Raw genomic sequence first — 19052 nt, forward strand, 5'->3', positions numbered from 1 at the left:
TGATGTCTGAGATCCATTTTATTATAGTTTTAGAAGGTTTTGGCCTAAAAATTGTTTTTTAAATCTACCACACAGTGGTCCATGCAGGACACTAAGACACAACAGTTCTTGTTGAAGAAAACTTATTAATCCAGATTTTCCACTATTTTACCATCAACATTCCATATAAACTCAGAAGACTCGTGTAGGTTCACCGGTGGTTCTGGATAGTAAATAAGATGTCTATATTTGTGTTGTAGTCATGGTGACCCCTGGTTTCTATCACCACCACTGTAAAGACTTCAGAGTCAGAAAATTTCTGTAAAATGAACCATTTCACAGCAAAACTCACTGATTGACTTCATCTCGACAACTGAATAATGCAGGCATTCAGAAAAATCAGCGGAATTCCTCTTTAAGATATAAAAACAAAGCATGGCAGAGGGCTACATGCACAGTGTTGTAACGTACCCCAAAAAAAACCTTTTCAGATTTACCACTGTTCTAACATTGGATACTTGTAAGAAGTACAGTTGAGCCAAGCGAAGCTTTATATTGAAGAAAAAAATAATTAAGAAATGCCTGTAATGGCACTACAGGGTAAGACGAGTGTAGTTCTTTTTTTGGTTAACTTGAGCTGGTTTGTCTTCTCAGAGCAGTTGTTCTGTTTTTTATGTAGTATTTTAAACCGGTCCAGGTTCTGTTCTGTAGCACCTGCGGCTCTTCTTCCAGACACGGACACACTCCCTCTTACCCGGTACCCTGCACGTGTTCATATTTCATCATGTGCTTTTCTACAGCTTTAAATAAATAATAACAAAAAACAACATTTAGTCAAATCTTATACCTGGTAACAGTCTCACATACTTATAAACTACTAATAGTAGACACTGATGTAGTTATTACCGTGTGTTATTTGTTGTTTCTCTTATCATTAAATGTGACTGATTTTCTTTTAACTGTGCCTTTGCTTAGTTAATGTATACCTCACGTTGACCTTCCTTAGCCATTTAACAGACTGCACAATTTACTCAACGCCCCCCACCCCTTCCTTCAATGGAAAAAGACCACCACAGTGACACTGTCCTAAGTAGTGCATGTGGTTCAGGTATGAGTGCATCATAGTAGCATTGTTGCTAGAGTTTTTACACACTTTGTACGCTTTATTAGGTTAATAAACCCTGTAACACTAATGTTGGCCCTCCTATAGCCCTTCATCTGGGCCACTTTTGGCTGTGTATGACCACTCTCACCCTAGCAGTGACACTGATGTGTGTAAAAACCCCAGCAACATGGCTGCATCTGATACACTCGCACCAGCACCACTCACACTACCATCTCAATTATAAGTCTGCTCTGACTGAATGCAGTCATAGCCAACCACAGTAGCTCTAAAACAGTCATGTAGGCTAGAAACACTAATGGAAAGTAATTAATACAGTTGAAAACAATTCTTACATTTAGTAAGAATCTGAGCAGAACAAGTCCTCTAGGACAGGGGTCTTTAATTCAAATTCAGTAAGGTCCACTCAGAGAAACTTTCCTCAAGCAAAGGTCCAGAACATCATAATGTCTAACTTGCAACATGTACATGTACTGTTTACTGAAGTAGCCTAGTAGGTTTATCAACATCTTATACAGTCAACAACTGAATGACACATCAAATAAAGTACAATTCAGTCATATTTCAACATTTATTATCAGTTTTCTCTTTTTAGAGCACGACATGTAAAATAACTTCCCTCTGACTCACTTTCTTCTCCGACTGCTGTTTCTCACCTCATCCCTCCCCTGTGTGTGTGTGTGTGTCACTTACTCGAGCCTCAGTGCTCATCGTAGTGCACAGATCTGATTGGCTGAGTAGCGTCACGTGTGATATTTACAATGCATGCGATTGGTCTGTGAGTCCGCTAAAGTACCGTAAAGGCTAGAAAAGCTACACCGATTAAAACAGGACACCCCGTCGAAATTGCATAATTCTCCATAGTTTATTGGGTATAGGTCCAGGTATATCAAAAAATACATTTAATATATTAAATTTAGATACACCGACCTATTATAACATTTGACTACCTCCTTGTTTCGACACTCATTGTCCATTTTATCAGCTTCACTTACTATATAGGTGCACTTTGTAGTTCTACAGTTACAGACTGTAGATCATCTGTTTCTCTGCAGACTTTGTTAGCCCCCTTTTACCCTGTTCTTCAGTGGTCAGGACCCCCATGGACCCTCACAGAGCAGGTTCATTCTCAGCACTGCAGTAACACTGCTGTATTGGTGGTGTGTTAGTGTGTGTTGCGCTGGTCTGAGTGGATCAGACACAGCAGTGCTGCTGGAGTTTTTAAACACTGTGTCCAATAACTGTCCACTCTATTAGGCACTCCTACCTTGTCCGTCCACCTTGTAGATGTAAAGTCAGAGACGATAGCTCATCTGCTGCTGCACAGTTTGTGTTGGTCATCCTCTAGTCCTTCATCAGTGGTCACAGGACGCTGCCCACAGGACGCTGTTGGCTGGATGATTTTGGTTGGTGGACTATTCTCAGTCCAGCAGTGACACTGAGGTGTTTAAAAACTCCAGCAGCACTGCTGTGTCTGATCCACTCAGACCAGCGCAACACACACTAACACACCACCAATACAGCAGTGTTACTGCAGTGCTGAGAATGAACCTGCTCTGTGAGGGTCCATGGGGGTCCTGACCACTGAAGAACAGGGTAAAAGGGGGCTAACAAAGTATGCAGAGAAACAGATGGACTACAGTCTGTAACTGTAGAACTACAAAGTGCACCTATATAGTAAGTGGAGCTGATAAAATGGACAATGAGCGTAGAAACAAGGAGGTGGTCGAATGTTATGCCTGATCAGTGTTTATCAATGTTGATTAACCTTTCTGTTGTTTATTTAACCCATGACAGACTAATAGGATATCAAAATGGAAATATTTTTTCTTTCTATAAGTGGTGCCTTGCTAATAGTGGTTGGTAGGACTGCCAACAGGAGACCATGTTTTTTTCCTTATGCAGGCAAGACTCCTCTTATTACACCAGTAAGACTCTTTGGGATTCCAGTGATCCACTCTTGGCTTAATATTTTTGGGAGGCGATTCCCTCTAAAACAAGTGACACACTAAAAATCCCAGCAGCACCCCTGTGAGACGGACTACAGTCTGAAATTGTGCACTTAAATAGTAGGTATGCACCGATATATGAGTTCTGGGCCAATATTTTACAGGTACATATCCGCCAATACCGATGTCTGATGCCAACACGCCGCATGCTGATCAGAGACTTCCACAGCGTGTCACAGTGCACTACAAAGCATTCTGCCATTACACTAAATTAAAACTGTATTGAGACCACAGAAAGACACAGTACGTCACACATGGCTTGGAATTTACACAGAGAAAGGCAGCCGTCTTTTGGGTAAACAGACAGATACGAATGTTACCTCAGCTAACATTACTAGCCTAGCCTTTTTAGCTCAAAAACAGTCCGTCTGTGAAGAGGTAGTAAACGGATGCCAAGCATGATAAGAGATGCTGAGGGCTTTATTTAATGTAAAAATGAAATTGATATTGAAGATATTTTGATAATTTGTTGTCTATCCACTGCATGGTTAAACTGTGAGTACTCACAGAACTCACATCATGTGGTACGGCTAATAGATGTCACACTATTGCCACTGAGCTTGTGAATACATGTTGCTACCATGTTGTGCAGCTCCCATAGGGCTATGTCAGAAAAATATTGATGACTGTTTGGTGTAATGTGGCTCAAGATGCTCAAGTAGCCGTCGAAACCCAACATCCTCCACAACTGAGAATGGCTGATCATCCAGAGCGATAACTTCCATAAAATTTGCCATAATATAGCTTTTGGGCTACATACACACACACACACACACACACACACACACACACACACACACATATATATAAATTTTAATCTCTGAAGGAGAAACTAGCTGAGTGCTGTATTGCAGCCAGCATCACCTAAACATTAATGCTGCTCTTCTGGCATACAGTAAACGTGTCATCAAATATCGGCTGATGATTCTTAAAAAAACCTATTATCGGCCAATACCAATAAGATGCTGATGTCACTGTGCATCCGTATTAAATAGTAGACCTATAATGTGAGTAGAAGCACAAAGTTGGACATTCTAATTGAGTAGACACTGAGCCTGTAATGCACATGTATGTGTACACTAAAGAAATACCTGGCCAGCACAGGCTTCCTCAAAGACCTGTGAAGCAAAACGTATCTTTACGAACCGCTGACACAACGTCATAGTTGAACGCGCTCGGAGGAGAAGACCAACTGCCAGTTCTGTTATGTCAGCTAACAGAAGCCTGCGCTGGTTAGCATCGCGCTTAGTGATGGGGGGAGATGGGGGCAACCCTGCCTACCCAGAGTGAGCGAGGACAACTGTGCTTACTTGGACTCCCAGCCACAGACGGCTGTAGCATCAGTCGAGATCAAAGTCGTGATCTCCTGATGACAGAGCCAACGCTTAGACGAATATTTTTTAGATAATTAATTTGTTAAAAGCAGTGCTCTACTGACAAATAAAACATACTGCATTTAATTACTAAAACATAAAATATATTAAAGTTTTTGAAATAAGCACTTTTACTACTGCTTGTCATCCCATACTGCTGACGTCGCCCAGAGGTGTGTGTGGACGGAACAAATCGCTTCATGGTATCAGTGCTCTCTATTACTGATACTGACACTGTGCTTACCTGCCATTATTGGCACCAATACTGACATTGTATCAGTGAATCACTTTATCATTTAATTCTTTATGTTTTACTGATTTCTAAGTCATTTTAGAATAATCTACAGTTCATCATTCTAGAAAATCTAAAATTCTCTTCTCATTTCTTTTTGATCATTAAACATGTTAAGTTGAACAAGACTAGCAAATCAGAATTCTCTTATATCAATCCAATTAACACTCAAACAGCATTTTGGCATCATATTCATTTGTTGTTTGTCTCCTACTTGCAAGTAAAAGAGAATTTTCACTTAGATTTGCTTTTAGGTAAACCCTAAAGAAAACAAAGAAACAAACTCCATTAAACAAAATGTCAAAATATCAACACACACCAGTCTTTTTCTGAGTAATTTTGGTGCTGCCGCTCCACATTCTGACACTTCTGCACTAGACGAACACAACTGTAAATATACACAGTTTGTATGATCAGGTATGAAAAATATAGAATCCTTATGGCACTGTTGAAAACAAAAGAAAACATTAGTACACAAGCTTGTTACTAGTGCTTTATCATGACAAAGAATGTGTTCAGAGAAGGGGACATTTCTTTAAAAATGCCTATGAATAATAATTAGAAACAGTCCTTAAAGTCTGTTGATTAGCAGTTATTTGAGATAAATCACAACTGTTTGAATTGATCGCAATTATTAAACTGACTGCAGTGATTTTCTACAGTCGTTAGATTTTACAATCATATTATGCTGCAATAAACAGAATGTGTGTGTGAATTGTGAGTGCTGGATGAGGCAAATAAATATAAATTCAAATATAAACTCCAATGAACAAATAAATGCATTCACTGAGACATCATGGGGCTCATTAAAACTAATTAACATTTGTAGCATGTGTGCTGACAGAATGAGTTTTATTTATATGTACTTTATTTTCTCTCATGTGAAAATATTTAGTTATGTTTGACTACACAATTATGTGTAACTAATTATTTGTGCAAGTATATGTATGTGCAGCTGCTAAGTAAACATAGCTAGGAAGCAAGATGGCTAAGCAGCCAATTTGGCCAAATTAGGCTTGTACTTTAATAGTTGTGAACAAAGAACAAGAAAAGACATGTCAGTTAAAAGTTCATGACTGTGACAGCACTAGATGTCTGGCACCTCTGTGTTGCTTGTAATATAGTTTCTTGTCTATGTTACAAAACGGTGCATTAAGGTTACATAAGTCAAATGTGTCAAGTGGCTGTACATGAAACTAAATACCAAAACTGAAGCAAACTGAAACAGCAATTGCTGATTTTATCACTGCGCAACGACGTTTGAATCATCAGCTCATTTTTTTGTGTAAAACATCTCAGAAGCTGTACTGAACATTTTCTTTGAATGCAAATTTCAATAGATAGACTGATTTTTCACTTTCTAAGAACTGTCTGATGTAAAACTAAGTTTACTGGAAAATATTAGTAGTAATGTTTTCACTTTTGACCACAGAAAGCTAAATGTATTTACTTAAATATATACTCATTTATTAGGTTACTGCATATGAAATGACAAAAGATTTCAGTATTTTGAATCAGTAGTGTATATATTGCTGAAAGAGTAGTAGAAGTGTGTGCCTCACTGATCGCTGTCAGTTTGTTAATGTAAACGGTGAATCATGTGTCCCACACTGGCTAAAGCATACAAATTACATAAAGCCTCAATAGCATTTCACAGATGGCCTTAAACACTTGGTGTTTCTGAACAATCTTTCAGTTTATATTTCATAGAAAATCATACTTTTTCCTATACAAGGTCTGTAGTCTAAGCACATGCATGAACACAGAGAGATGCAGAATATAGACAGTATTACTACCTTGTCATTTTTTGCCAAAGAAGAAGTTCTACCTGAAAGTATTCCAGAATTTAATGCGTCACTGCTGGACATCTGGTTGGCCAAAGATGAATGATCTATTGCAGGATGCGCCCTCTCCGTCAACTACAACAGAAAAGCCAAGCTGAAAAATAAATTATATTTTCCTTTAAATCTGTGATTTTAAATTAAATCATTTTAACCCGGCACCGTTACATACAAGCAACGTAAATGGAATAATGAAATTATACACATATGTAAGTGGAACACTCCATATACGCAACTGTAGCACGGCATGTGCTACCCCGGGCTCAAGGAGGATGCTGGAGGCAGGATTCAGGGTTGCAGCAGCCATATTTATTACCCAATAAACACAAAGCAAACACAACCAAAGATACGCTTAACTGGCCACTTTTCAGTGACTTCAGCCAGCTAGACTTTTCAGTCTCTTTACTCGAGCTTTTCAGCTCTTCACTTCTCCTGCTGCTGCTCGTCCTTCTCTCGCTCTGTTCCCTCTCAGCTCTTTTAAAGGCGCTCACGCTGCCAGCCAGATCAGCATCAGCTGGCTCTCATTAAGGGCAGCGTGAGCACCTGAGCCGAGAGGGAACGAGAGCTCGTCGCTCCGCCTCCGGCTAAAAAACTAATATGAACATATCCTAAGAGTTAAGTCTGACTTTTCTGCTGTGGCTGCCATATTTGGGACTGAAGTTCTGGCTTTGCTGGTCTGCACTGAGGTAACTAGTAGTAAAAGATGGCTAAACCTACTTACCTTACTTTGGAAGAGAAAAACGGGACCTCAACAAAGTCAATGAAATAGGCTGAGATCCTTATACAGTTTCCCCTGAACTCCTGGTCCCACTTAAACTGGTGGGAAGCTACCAAATTAGTGTGTTCCTGATATATTTAACTCATACTCAGCCCCTCCCCCTATTCTGGAGGGTCTCAAACCATTTAAAGCACAGAAGCCCACCGGCTCTTCATGTCAGGGTGGGTAAAGGATCCCATTGTGTTGCATAAAAAGGAGAAAAACAGCTAATTAACACAGATGTGATCAATGCTAGCCTTTAGATACCTTTAGCTAAAGTTAACAGCTGAGAGATGAACAGTCGTCCCCCTAACGGAGCTGCAGACAGCCGGGATAACTTCACTCTCTGTTTCTGGAGATTTTAATGACGTTTGAAGCTGGACTATAATTTAAATTAAATCATTTTAACCCAGCACTGTTACATACAAGCAACACTCCATACTCACAACAAAGACAAAAACATGCCTTTTCAGAAACTAAAAACTAATACGAACCTATGGAGATTTAAATGACGTTTGAAGCTGGACTTTGAAAAACATGAATTAAAGGTCTGTGTGTCTCTCGTCTCGTCTCTCTTTCTGTTGCAGGTCAATCATTCACAAAGCACAGCTAATTGAAATCATCGCGTTAGCACAGTAACTCCCTGATTCAGTCCTCAAAATGGCAGCAACTATACAGTGTGACGTCACGCAAAATACGAGAATGAGGAAAATGACGAAGCATGTAAACATTCTGAGAGAACTCAGTGGAGACTTTAATTATAAATATATCAAAAATGTAACTGTTTATGTACTAAGAGGTTCTCTATGCAGGCGTTATAGGTTTGGATCTGATTACTTGTAGTGTGAATGTAAATGGAGATTTTCTATCAGAGTGTTGAGTAGAGAATAAACACCTCAGTCTTAATCTATAATCAGAATGTGTTCAATCTGATTGGCAAAAATCTTTGTATCTTGAATGTAAACACAGACACTGAGTGAGATGACATTCAATCAAACATTGCTGAATAACCTTCTCTAAGCACTAATTTCTCAGACAAGCACAGAACTAGTTAATACTGAGTACTAGTTAAATATTAACTAGTTATTAACTAAACGTGTCACCCTTTACTTTGCTATCATGGAGGTTTGCTAAAAGGCCCTGTGTACAAAATGACGAGTCCTCCTCAACACATAATGCTGCACTGTCTGACTCCAGTGTTGGCTCATCTAGTGCTTCACAGACTTTTTCGTCCTTTAGATTGTTTTACACTTATATTTTCTTATATCTTACACCTCATGTACACTGACTGACCACTTCATTAAGCCCTTCTCCTTGTTTCTACACTCACTGTCCATTTTATCAGCTCCACTGACCATATAGGTGCACTCTGTAGAATATGGTAAGACTGATTACAGACTTTTCTACAATTAGCCAGTTCTTCAGTGGTCAGGACCCCCACAGGACCACCACACAGCAGGTATTATTTGGGTGGTGGGTCAGTGACACTGACGGGGTGGTGGTGTGTTAGTGTGTGTTGTGCTGGTATGATTGGATCGGACACAGCAGTGCTGCTGGAGTTTAACACTGTGTCCACTCACTGTCCACTCTATTAGGCACTCCTACATTGTCAGTCCACCTTGTAGATGTAAAGTCAGAGACAGTAGCTCATCTGCTGCTGCACAGTTTGTGTTGGTCATCCTTTAGTCCTTCATCAGTGGTCACAGGACGCTGTTGGCTGGATATTTTTGGTTAGTGGACTATTCTCAGTCCAGCAGTGACACTGAGGTGTTTGAAGAACAGGGTAACAAAGTATGCAGAGAAACAGATGGACTACAGTCTGTAACTGTAGAACTACAGAGTGAGACTATGTGGCCAGTGGAGCTGATAAAATGGACAGAGTGTAGAAACAAGTAAGTGGACTTAATGAAGTGTCTGGTGTTTTTGAACGTCTACAGTTATTATTTTGTAAAGCCAGTTTATTTTTGAATAATTTTGTTGTCCTTTTGTGCTTCTAAAGTTTCTTTTGTGCTACTTAAATGTTTAGCCTGTTAGCACAAGCACTACAAAGGCTACCAGGTGACTCCATGGCCTGCACAGCATTAACTAAGGAGCTGAGACAAAATAACCTATCCTAAGAATGATCACCTGCTCAGTATACAGTAACTTCCATAATGTGCTGGAATACGCAGATCAGTGAGTTACAAGTATCAACCGAACTGTATTTATATATTTCTAAAACAACACGACATTCAGACGTTTAATCCAAGACCTTTGTGCACCATTTCTTTAGCTCCTGTAAGAGTTAATGCTAATGTTATGTTGCTACTGCTGTAAAGAAAATCTTAAAATACTCTATAAATTCTATAAACTGTTGTGTGGCTAAACTTTTCCATTAACTTAATCATATTATACAAACAAATCACTTAATCTGTAACACTGAAGATTACATTCATGACTTAAAGCTCAAAAACGTCTCTGACAGTAATTTGAGGATAAATACCTGCATGAACGTATTGTTGGTTATTGACATGCTTAGCCAGCAACAGTCAAATTAATAATTTCAGTGTTCCACACTTTAACATGTGTTTATTAAGGTAACGTTAGGCAGGATAACAGGAAACTGGGACATTATTTTTTAAAAATAGTGTTTTTATTTAAATGTAAATAAGAAGCTGCAGTCATTTCAAAAGTAATGTTGATGTTTGTGCTTTAAGGGCCGGTAAACCGTTCTGTTGAGATCAGAACATTTTTAAAGTCTCCTTAGGCTACAACCATATCGCCTGGTGTGACATTCACACATATTCTCAACCTGGGAAGCACAGTACAGTTTCAGGTACTCCTGAAGAGAACAGCCCTGATCCAGCTCATTAACTGGTTATGGAGCCCTTCATTAGCTGGATCAGCTGCTCTGGGGAGGATTAAGAGACACAGCCTTCTACTAATTAACCTCTGCACCGTCATGTTTAGAGCATCGACTCCTTCCTGCTGTGTTACTTGAATGTTTGCTGCTGTTACCATTAGCCAGCTGCACTGGACTCAACAGCAGCAATGTATTTATTCACTTTATACCTGAACACGGAGACAAACAACAGCTGAATTTGGCTTCTTGTCCAGATTTTCACCTTAAATGCCGCACATCTGCAAGGCGTCAGAATGTAACTGTGGTGTCGTTTAAGGTGGAACGGAAAATTTGAAGGAGAAGCTGGTGAATAAGAACCCAACTTCAGCTTCATGTTTGCACTATTACATGTTCACAGACTGCACCAGAATATAAACTACAGCGATATATTATTGAGCCAACTACTATTTGTAGATTAATAATTTTGTAAAGAGTCCAACAAAGTAATGTAAACTAGCTGGCATTGTCACTAAGAGTATTAGCATTTATGCTAACCGCTACAGGTGTTTATTGCTCATATTTCGACTTTGGTCCAAACAGAAAAACACAGTTACACTTATATATTAATACCACTGTTAGAACCAGTCAGAAGTTCCAGTGCATTAACAGGTAGTTTATCAGGGGAGAAAACAGGGATAAAAAACAGACATTACAGAGAAAGGATGCTGTGGAAAAATGAATCCGGTACCACAAAAATAATTAAATGAATAAAAACCTTTTGTGCACATATCATTATACACAATGCAATTTCTGCATTAATTAAAAATATACGCCTCATTAAGAGCTCATGTTTAATTCAATAACTATAAAGCAGGCTGTTATCATCTGTGTGTGAACTCCAAATTGGCTGTATCCCAATATGAATAAGCCCCCTGAGTGAATCCGTCAGCAGGTAATCTACAGTGTGTGTGGCTGGTTTCTATGGTGCATCAACATAGACACTGTACTGTACGTTTAGCTCTAACATGATTCACATTTAATTAGGATGTTTTAAAGGCATCATTAAAATGGAAATGACTACACATTTTAGCCAGGTATAGATCATCTTGGTACCCTATGGATCAACTGAGATATTTGAGTTATTGATTATTGATTATTTCATTTATTTTTATCTAGTCAGTGCTGCTGATGGAATTGAATTAATTCCAGTGGTGCAACGTCTGCATAGTCATATATATATATATATATATATATATATATATATATATATATTTCATTCGTTTTGCATAATTGGAAAACTTACTCTTTTGTCTCACAGTGCTGTGAAAAACTATTTGCCCCTCACTCGATTTCTTCTATTTTTGCTAATTTGTCTCATTTAAATGTTTCAGATAATCCAACTAGTTTTAATAAAGATAAAGAAAACACAAGTAAACACAAAATGCAGCTGTCATGTTCAAATGGGAGCTCCTCAGCCTGTAGGTTGGGGTTTGGATCATCCTGTCAGTCCGTATTTATGCCATCTTTCTCCTATGAGTGCTGAAGACTTACTCAGATGAGGGGCTAGTGGGACATTTACACTTGTATCTTTGCGATGTTGACTTTCAAGGGAAAGAGGCTCTTTTCCACACCCCCCACCAAACTGTCATCAGTAGATGATGGTTTTGGGGCGAATTTAGGAAATGAAGGAATACGGCACATCATCTCACAAGCCAGTCTTAACCCATTTCCACATTACTGTCAACACCAGTTTCCACCTCAGAATCTCAACACCATCACACAAATCTGTTAATGTAACGTCAAGACATGTTTCTTTCAATGTGCTCGAAGCCTTAAGCCAGTTAAGCAAGGGCAACAGGCTACTGGTCAATTTGCTGCTTTATTATCATCGTCAGTCACACTAGAGACACAGTAAAATCCACCTTCTGCATCACCAGAACTCCAGTTTTCAGTTGTTTGATATGATTATAGAGTTCATTTATATAGAGACAGTGACACTATCACCATACAAAAAGACTGAGCTCCATCAATATATATTAAGAATTCTTCCATAATCTCACTAAGACACCCTGAATAGACCTTATAAACACATTACAATTCACTGACACACAGAGCAGAGTGTAAAGGTGTAATAGACTCATATTACATGGATATCATACTGTAAATGTTAATCCTTTGGTAAACAGCTCTAAACTTGATTTAAAGGTAGTTCTTAGGTACTGATGAACATGTTATTCCTTTCCTGTCTCTCATTAATCCCTCACAAAACAAACACTGCTCTTACTAAAGTCATGAGTTGGTCTACAAACATTATAATGTAAATCACTCATGATAAAGTAATAGTGAATAATAAATAATGATACAGTGTGTGGATCTGAATCAGTGTTCAAAGTGTTATGTGTAAAGGCCCAGCCGGGCGGCAGCAGAGGGCGATGACGGCGAGGTACCACAAACACAGGGAACTCCAATTCCCACAAGCCCTCGGGCTGATTAGGCCCAACCTGGCACACCTGTGGACTGCTCTACTTAAGGCTGTAGCAAACAGCAGCCCTGTGTCACACCTTTGTAGAGGGGTGACCGGTACGGTACTTAGTCCAGGTGGGTATTTAAACAAAAAGAAAAGGAAAAGAAAAGAACACAAGAAGAAAAAAGAAAAGAGGGCTGGAAAAAAACAAAAGAGAGAAATCGCCCCAAAACTACTTAAAGCCAAAGAGAATAATCCCTCAGTCTGAATACTGAACACTGAATCACTCGGACACAAACTCCTGTCCGATTGATCATATACAGGTCATGCAGAGCGCAACCCTAACAACCCTCGTGACATGTTTTGATTCACAAATCACACCTTGTCTTCTCCGCTCTATAACTCAGGACTGCTTTACCGCAGCAGGCCACTGCGCACATCCTCAGAAACTGCGGAGTCTCCCGCTTCTAAAAATAGCAGCGCCATCGCTGTCCGACGAAGCGTCTGTGAGTAATAAACTGTGGAAAAAACAGTCAAATAGCCGCTCCTTCAAAGTTTGTTTTATTCTTCTAGTAAATCTCAGTTTCTGTGCTGATAAACTCTGCATTTCGCTTTATTTCCACTACTATTGTTTATTATAGGGCTTCTAAAATATTTACATGGTGTTTCAGATCTAATATCTGATTAGATGAGTCAGTATTATCGGCCGAAAACGCCTCTCAGCTCCTCCGCCGATTTTTCTGCTGTGTTTGTGGGCGTGTTTCCTCGCCCCGGTGCGTTGGACACGTGATGCGCGTCTAGAGCTGAAAAGATGCGCTCTCACCTTTAGAGTCTTTTGGCATCCGTCCAACCCCACTGGACTGATCCAGATTTTAGGTTTATATTACGGTTCAGACTCTTTACTGTGTGTTTTCTAAATAAAGCAGTGTTTATCTGATCATTTCTGGAAGGATTCTTTATTATAGGAGTCATTGTTATTATAAGCAGCTGTTAATAAACACCCAGTGTACTAAAACAGGGCTGTATTAGCTGGAAAATTAGCCATATTGGTCCTGAACAAAAAACCCAAAGGCTTGACCTGCTGTGTCAGTCTGTCACAGGCAGTTTTAGCAACCTGCATGTCTCCTTTAGGAGAGAATATCAAGAAAAATAAGTCCGCCTGATGCTACTCATATACTATGTCCCAGTAATAAGCCATGTAATGAACAATCATCAAAATTCTTATATTTTCAACTCATAGACACTTTATTAACTTTCTCATTGACATCTAAGCAGTGCAGTGATGTTTTGAATAGATACAGTCAAAAATAAGTAAAAAAAAAAAACGGCGCTTGGTAAAATTTTGATCAAAACGTCCAGTTTCATAAAAATATCAAACTTCTGTGGGCATTTACAACTCAGGTGATTACATATTTGAGAAATCACATGTCTTCTGAAAATAAAACATATAACATGTGGCTGTCTCATATAATTACTAGAGTTACAACAACTGAAAGAGGAACTGACAAAAACGGGGAAAAAACACACCTAATAGTGCTAGGGTCCTAAACACAATGAATATGAAATGATATCTGAATAACCCTGTTATGAATAACCCTGTTAAGTGTTACGAGTGCTGTAATAATCACTGTATTTGTGCTTCAGGACACAGCACTGATTTCTGTACCAGATCCTCACAAACCAAACCCTGTTCTTATAAAGGAGCCCTGAGTCACCTGTACAAAAACACCCCTCACAACAGCCTCAGTCAAGAACACAGTAGGACACAATACTGAGCTTTATCTAATTAGGAATAGACTTCAAAGGATCAGATATTTATGTACCGGGATGTCGGTCTCCAGACGGTCATGACGTGTGATGTTTCCTGAAGCAAATGTAGTTCTCGTTTGATTCACGTCATCATTTATCTGGAGCGATAAAAGAAAAAAAATCAGTCTATAGAGCACATCATTAGTCTTGTGGAAAATATTAAATAGAGGTCATAAATTCAACCATGCAAAAGGTCAGCTAAGCTAGCAGATCACTGACTGACTACAAATAAAGTCTAAACAGTGCCACATTCAGCTCTTATAAACCCAGTAATGTTCTCATAAACTAGACATCAGTCTCATCTACTCACACATCAATCACTCCTAAATCTTAAAAAAAAACTTTATTTTTTGATGAACAAAAACATTTTTGAATAATATCTGGGGGTTAAATTAACATTGACTTTGTTTACTGTACAGTCAGAATGAGCCCTGGTTTGATAGAAACAGGATACAATGGTATAAAATTAGATGATAATAGACAGTAATAATGTTTAAGGTTTAAAAACACACAGAAAGAACAATGAGGGATCAAATAAAGCCTCCAGACTATCAGATCAATATACACTTGATATAATATTGACTATTAGATTAATATAATATCAATATTAGAGCACTTTACACCCCCCTCCCCCCATGTTCTCACCTTGCATTGAGTGGTGCACCATGTAAGATTATCTCCTCCTATCATACTTTATCTTTTCATCTCTCTTAATATCTCTTATTGTGAACAAACACAGGTGTGTTCTACCATTTACTACAATTTATTCATTATTTTTTAATTAGGTTCAGCACTGTCGCTGACCAAGCACCCAAAGGACCCTTCATCATCAGTGACATCAATGTTGTTTAAAAAAAGAATCTGTAGTAATTTTCCTTTTAAAAACGTAACAAAAATATAAACAACATACATAAAATATACAGATGGTCTCAGTTTTACACTTACAGTGAAACCACAGAACAGAATCTTTATTAATCTACATTATAAATCTGAGTTATAAAGTTTCCCCGTTGTGTTTGAAATCTCGCTCTCCAAAACAGTCAGAATCTTCTCCTGTGATTTGCTGTACTTTGTACTCCAGAATAAAACTTAGTTTCTCAATATTTACTTTTGCAAATTCACCACGACTTAAAAGATGTCAGAGAAAAAGATAATAAATAAATGAAAATAATGTGACGTTTTCTCAAACAGATTTTCTGAACATTATTCTTCCCTCATTCTATTGTTGGTTAATCAACACCAACCTTCATCTTAATTACTAAACCATTTAAAAACCCTTTTGAAATCAACTGGCTGAATATCATTCAAAGTAAAAGATGCTACACTGTTACTTAAAACTCTTACAGCTCAATTAAACATTTAGAAAGACATATTCAGACATATTCTCACCTTTGTACTCATCTGTGTCTCTCTTCTATTGTACTGTTCAGTTACGCTACATACAGAGTTCTTTGGGTTGAGTCTCCTCTGTATTTCAGTTGTGCTGCTGTAACAGGAAAAAATATGTCAGAATAAATGAGACAAATCAAGCATGCAAATCAATTTTACACATTCATACTATAACAGTGATAATGTTCTACTCATCTGAGGCCTTTAATAAAAAAAGAAACAATGTTTTGCTGACGTATATAAACACTGAGTTAAGGTGCTCCTTAAACACCTCAGTGGTGTTTATCTGATCAAACCAATGACAGAATGAAGCTGGTGTTCATATTAAAATCTACAAGCTGTGTAAAACGTCACACGAGTAAAACAATCATAAAACATGTTTTACATCCAACAATTCATTTCCATGGTATAAACATTACTGTATGTAGTTAAAAACATTATTTTATTAAAACGTCAGTATAGACCTCACATAGATCATACTTTTCATCTTTCTCAGGAACTACAGCAGAACAGGTGTTACACTAAACGCTGCCCTGGTCAGTTTTTAAACCTGCAGAGCACCTTTAGGCCTTCAGCTGTTCAGCTCAGCTTTATTTACTCGTAGAATGAGTAAACTAGTCTTAGTCCAGCTCTGCTAACTGTGGAAACACCACACCAGTGTTTCTAATTATGAGCCCACCTTTATAGTTTAAGTCACCACAAACACCTCCATGTTTGCACATCCAACCATCCAGCTGTGTCTGAGTATAAAACTGTGGATGATCAGATAAACATGCTGTTTCAGGATTTTATCACATTCTGAATTCACCCAGCCCATAAAGGACTGTTACATTTGTCTACATGGTTGCTAACATTAGCCATAAGTTTATCTCAGGACGCCACTGCTTCTCCGCAGAGCACACGCAACCCAACACCGCCCTTCTCACCACTGCTGACCCAAACTCACCTGGCTGAATAAAAAAAATAAAAACTTGCTCTGTCACTTTAACAGATGAACTGTTTACTCTGACAGATCATCACCCAGAATCTTTAATTAACCTGTAAAATGTGCAGCTACTTTTTTATTTAACATAAAGATTTACACAACACAACATGCAGCGATTCAGCAGTGCTGATTGGATGAACTAAACCATAAAAATAAACAGAGTGACAGAAAGCAAAAAATAAGGAAAAACATCAATGATTCTTCAATAATGCCTGAAATATTAAAGCAGTCAGTTTTATTGTGTTAAAGTGGAGCAGATTTGCTTCTCTCTCTCTCTCTCTCTCTCTCTCTCTCTCTCTCTCTCTCTCTCTCTCTCTCTCTCTCTCTCTCTCTCTCTCTCTCTCCGGCACCGCACGTATTCGCTCGCTCGCCCGTAAGCACTCACACACGTCACTATTTGAGCCAAGACTTAAAACTTATATTAACATGGTTGATTTTGTCGCGTCAAGACGAGAAAAAGACTGACTTAAGACCGCCATCCTAAACACCTCACACTGAACGATCGAGACGACGCGAGCGCGACGCGACTCTAACAAGACTCTCGGGATTTTATTCCGACACTCGAAATTTGTCTGCGACAGTGAAATCGCGTGAAAAGTCGTTTGGTGTGAGGCCGCACAAGGAGATGACCGACAGCAGCACCTGTAGTCCAGTGTTAATCCAGAACTGATAAAGATTTTAATCAGCATCAAAAACAATCAAACCCATTTTCAGTACTGTCCTTATTCTCCACTGAGTGGAATCAGATTCAATAATTTAGAGTTTTTATCATCACTTTAAAAATGACATCAAAAATATCACAGTGTGATAAATATAAGAGTGACTACCTAAATATGAATTAAAGACATTCATAAAGACCTGATATTAATCATTTACTGTTTAATTATCTAACTGTAATGACCGTTACTGACCGTTACTGACTGATCCTGAGTGATGCAGCAGGTCCAACACACACAGGGCATTTGTTCATGCTTGAAACAGTTGCAGAGACTCGCTCATGTTTACAGTTCTGTTGGCAAAAACATCAGAACAATCAGACAATCTGTTCAAATCCAGACAATCATAGTTTAAAATTCTACAGTCAGAAAATAAAAAAATAAAAATTATTTTGATCAGTGCCACAAATCTGAGAACAGAAACTGTCTGCAGTCTTTCTGTAATGATTAAATCATTAAACGCCCAAATTCTACATTTTTCTTGTTTTTTATTTTTCTTCACTTATAATGTTTGTGTGTTTAATGTATCAAAAACAGTCATCATTCTGGATTTATGTATTTCATACCAAACCCATCTTTGTCTTTATAAACAGGTGTAACATTTGCTGCCTCTTCTTCTGGATTCAGTTCTCTTTCTCAGCTCCATGGCAGCCATTTTCCATGATGGCTCCACTCTTTATAGAAAAATAACAGTTTTATTTTGATCTTTTCATACATGAAATATTTAGTCTCTTTATTTGATTGACTGTTGCTGAAAGGAGCTCAAGATAATCTTATTTACAGCTAAAGTCTCACTTTTATTTCTGAACTAGCTGAGTTTCTGAATGAGACGACTAAACTAATCAAATCAAATCGAATCAGCTGAAAGGTCCTCGTAAACCACAAAAACCAACACGCTCACACACACACACACACACACACACACACACACACACACACACACACACACAGAACACACACACACACACACACACACACTCACTCTAATGTCTCTTCTTGTGTGCAGATTCCTGTGAGGTCACTCTGGATCCAAACACAGTGAACAGTTCTCTCTCTCTGTCTGACGGGAACAGAAAGGTGGAGAATGTGGGATCTTCACAGTCGTATCCTGATCATCCAGAGAGATTTGATTGGTATCTGCAGGTTCTGTGTAGAGAGAGTCTGACTGGACGCTGTTACTGGGAGGCTGAGTGGAGCGGAGATGTTGAAATAGCAGTAACATATAAATCAATCAGCAGGAAAGGAGTCAGTGATGACTGTTGGTTTGGATGGAATGTAAAGTCCTGGATTCTGAGCTGCTCTGATAACAGTTACTCTGTCTGTCACAATAATACAGCACTGATCTCTCTGCTCGTCCCTCCAGCTCTGGGACAGTAGGAGTGTATCTGGACTGTCCGGCCGGCTCTCTGTCCTTCTACAGCGTCTCCACTGATAAACTGACCCATCTACACACTTTCAACACCACATTCACTGAACCTCTATACGCTGGGTTTG

The 19052-nt window shown here is 38.7% G+C and overlaps 1 protein-coding gene across 1 annotated transcript in view; it reads left to right on the plus strand.

Annotated features, from left to right (window-relative positions):
• LOC118800349 (NACHT, LRR and PYD domains-containing protein 12-like) overlaps positions 1-18990 on the plus strand; it is a 76544-nt gene extending 57554 nt beyond the window's left edge. Inside the window, exon 14 of the mRNA XM_036560549.1 lies at positions 18565-18990. Coding sequence (XP_036416442.1) covers positions 18565-18935 — 371 coding nt within the window. The 3' untranslated portion in view covers positions 18936-18990. The remainder of the gene's footprint in view (positions 1-18564) is intronic.
• Positions 18991-19052: the final 62 nt, after the last annotated feature.

The sequence above is a fragment of the Colossoma macropomum genome, unplaced genomic scaffold (genome assembly GCF_904425465.1).
Source record: "Colossoma macropomum unplaced genomic scaffold, Colossoma_macropomum, whole genome shotgun sequence".
Taxonomy (NCBI): Eukaryota; Metazoa; Chordata; class Actinopteri; order Characiformes; family Serrasalmidae; genus Colossoma; species Colossoma macropomum.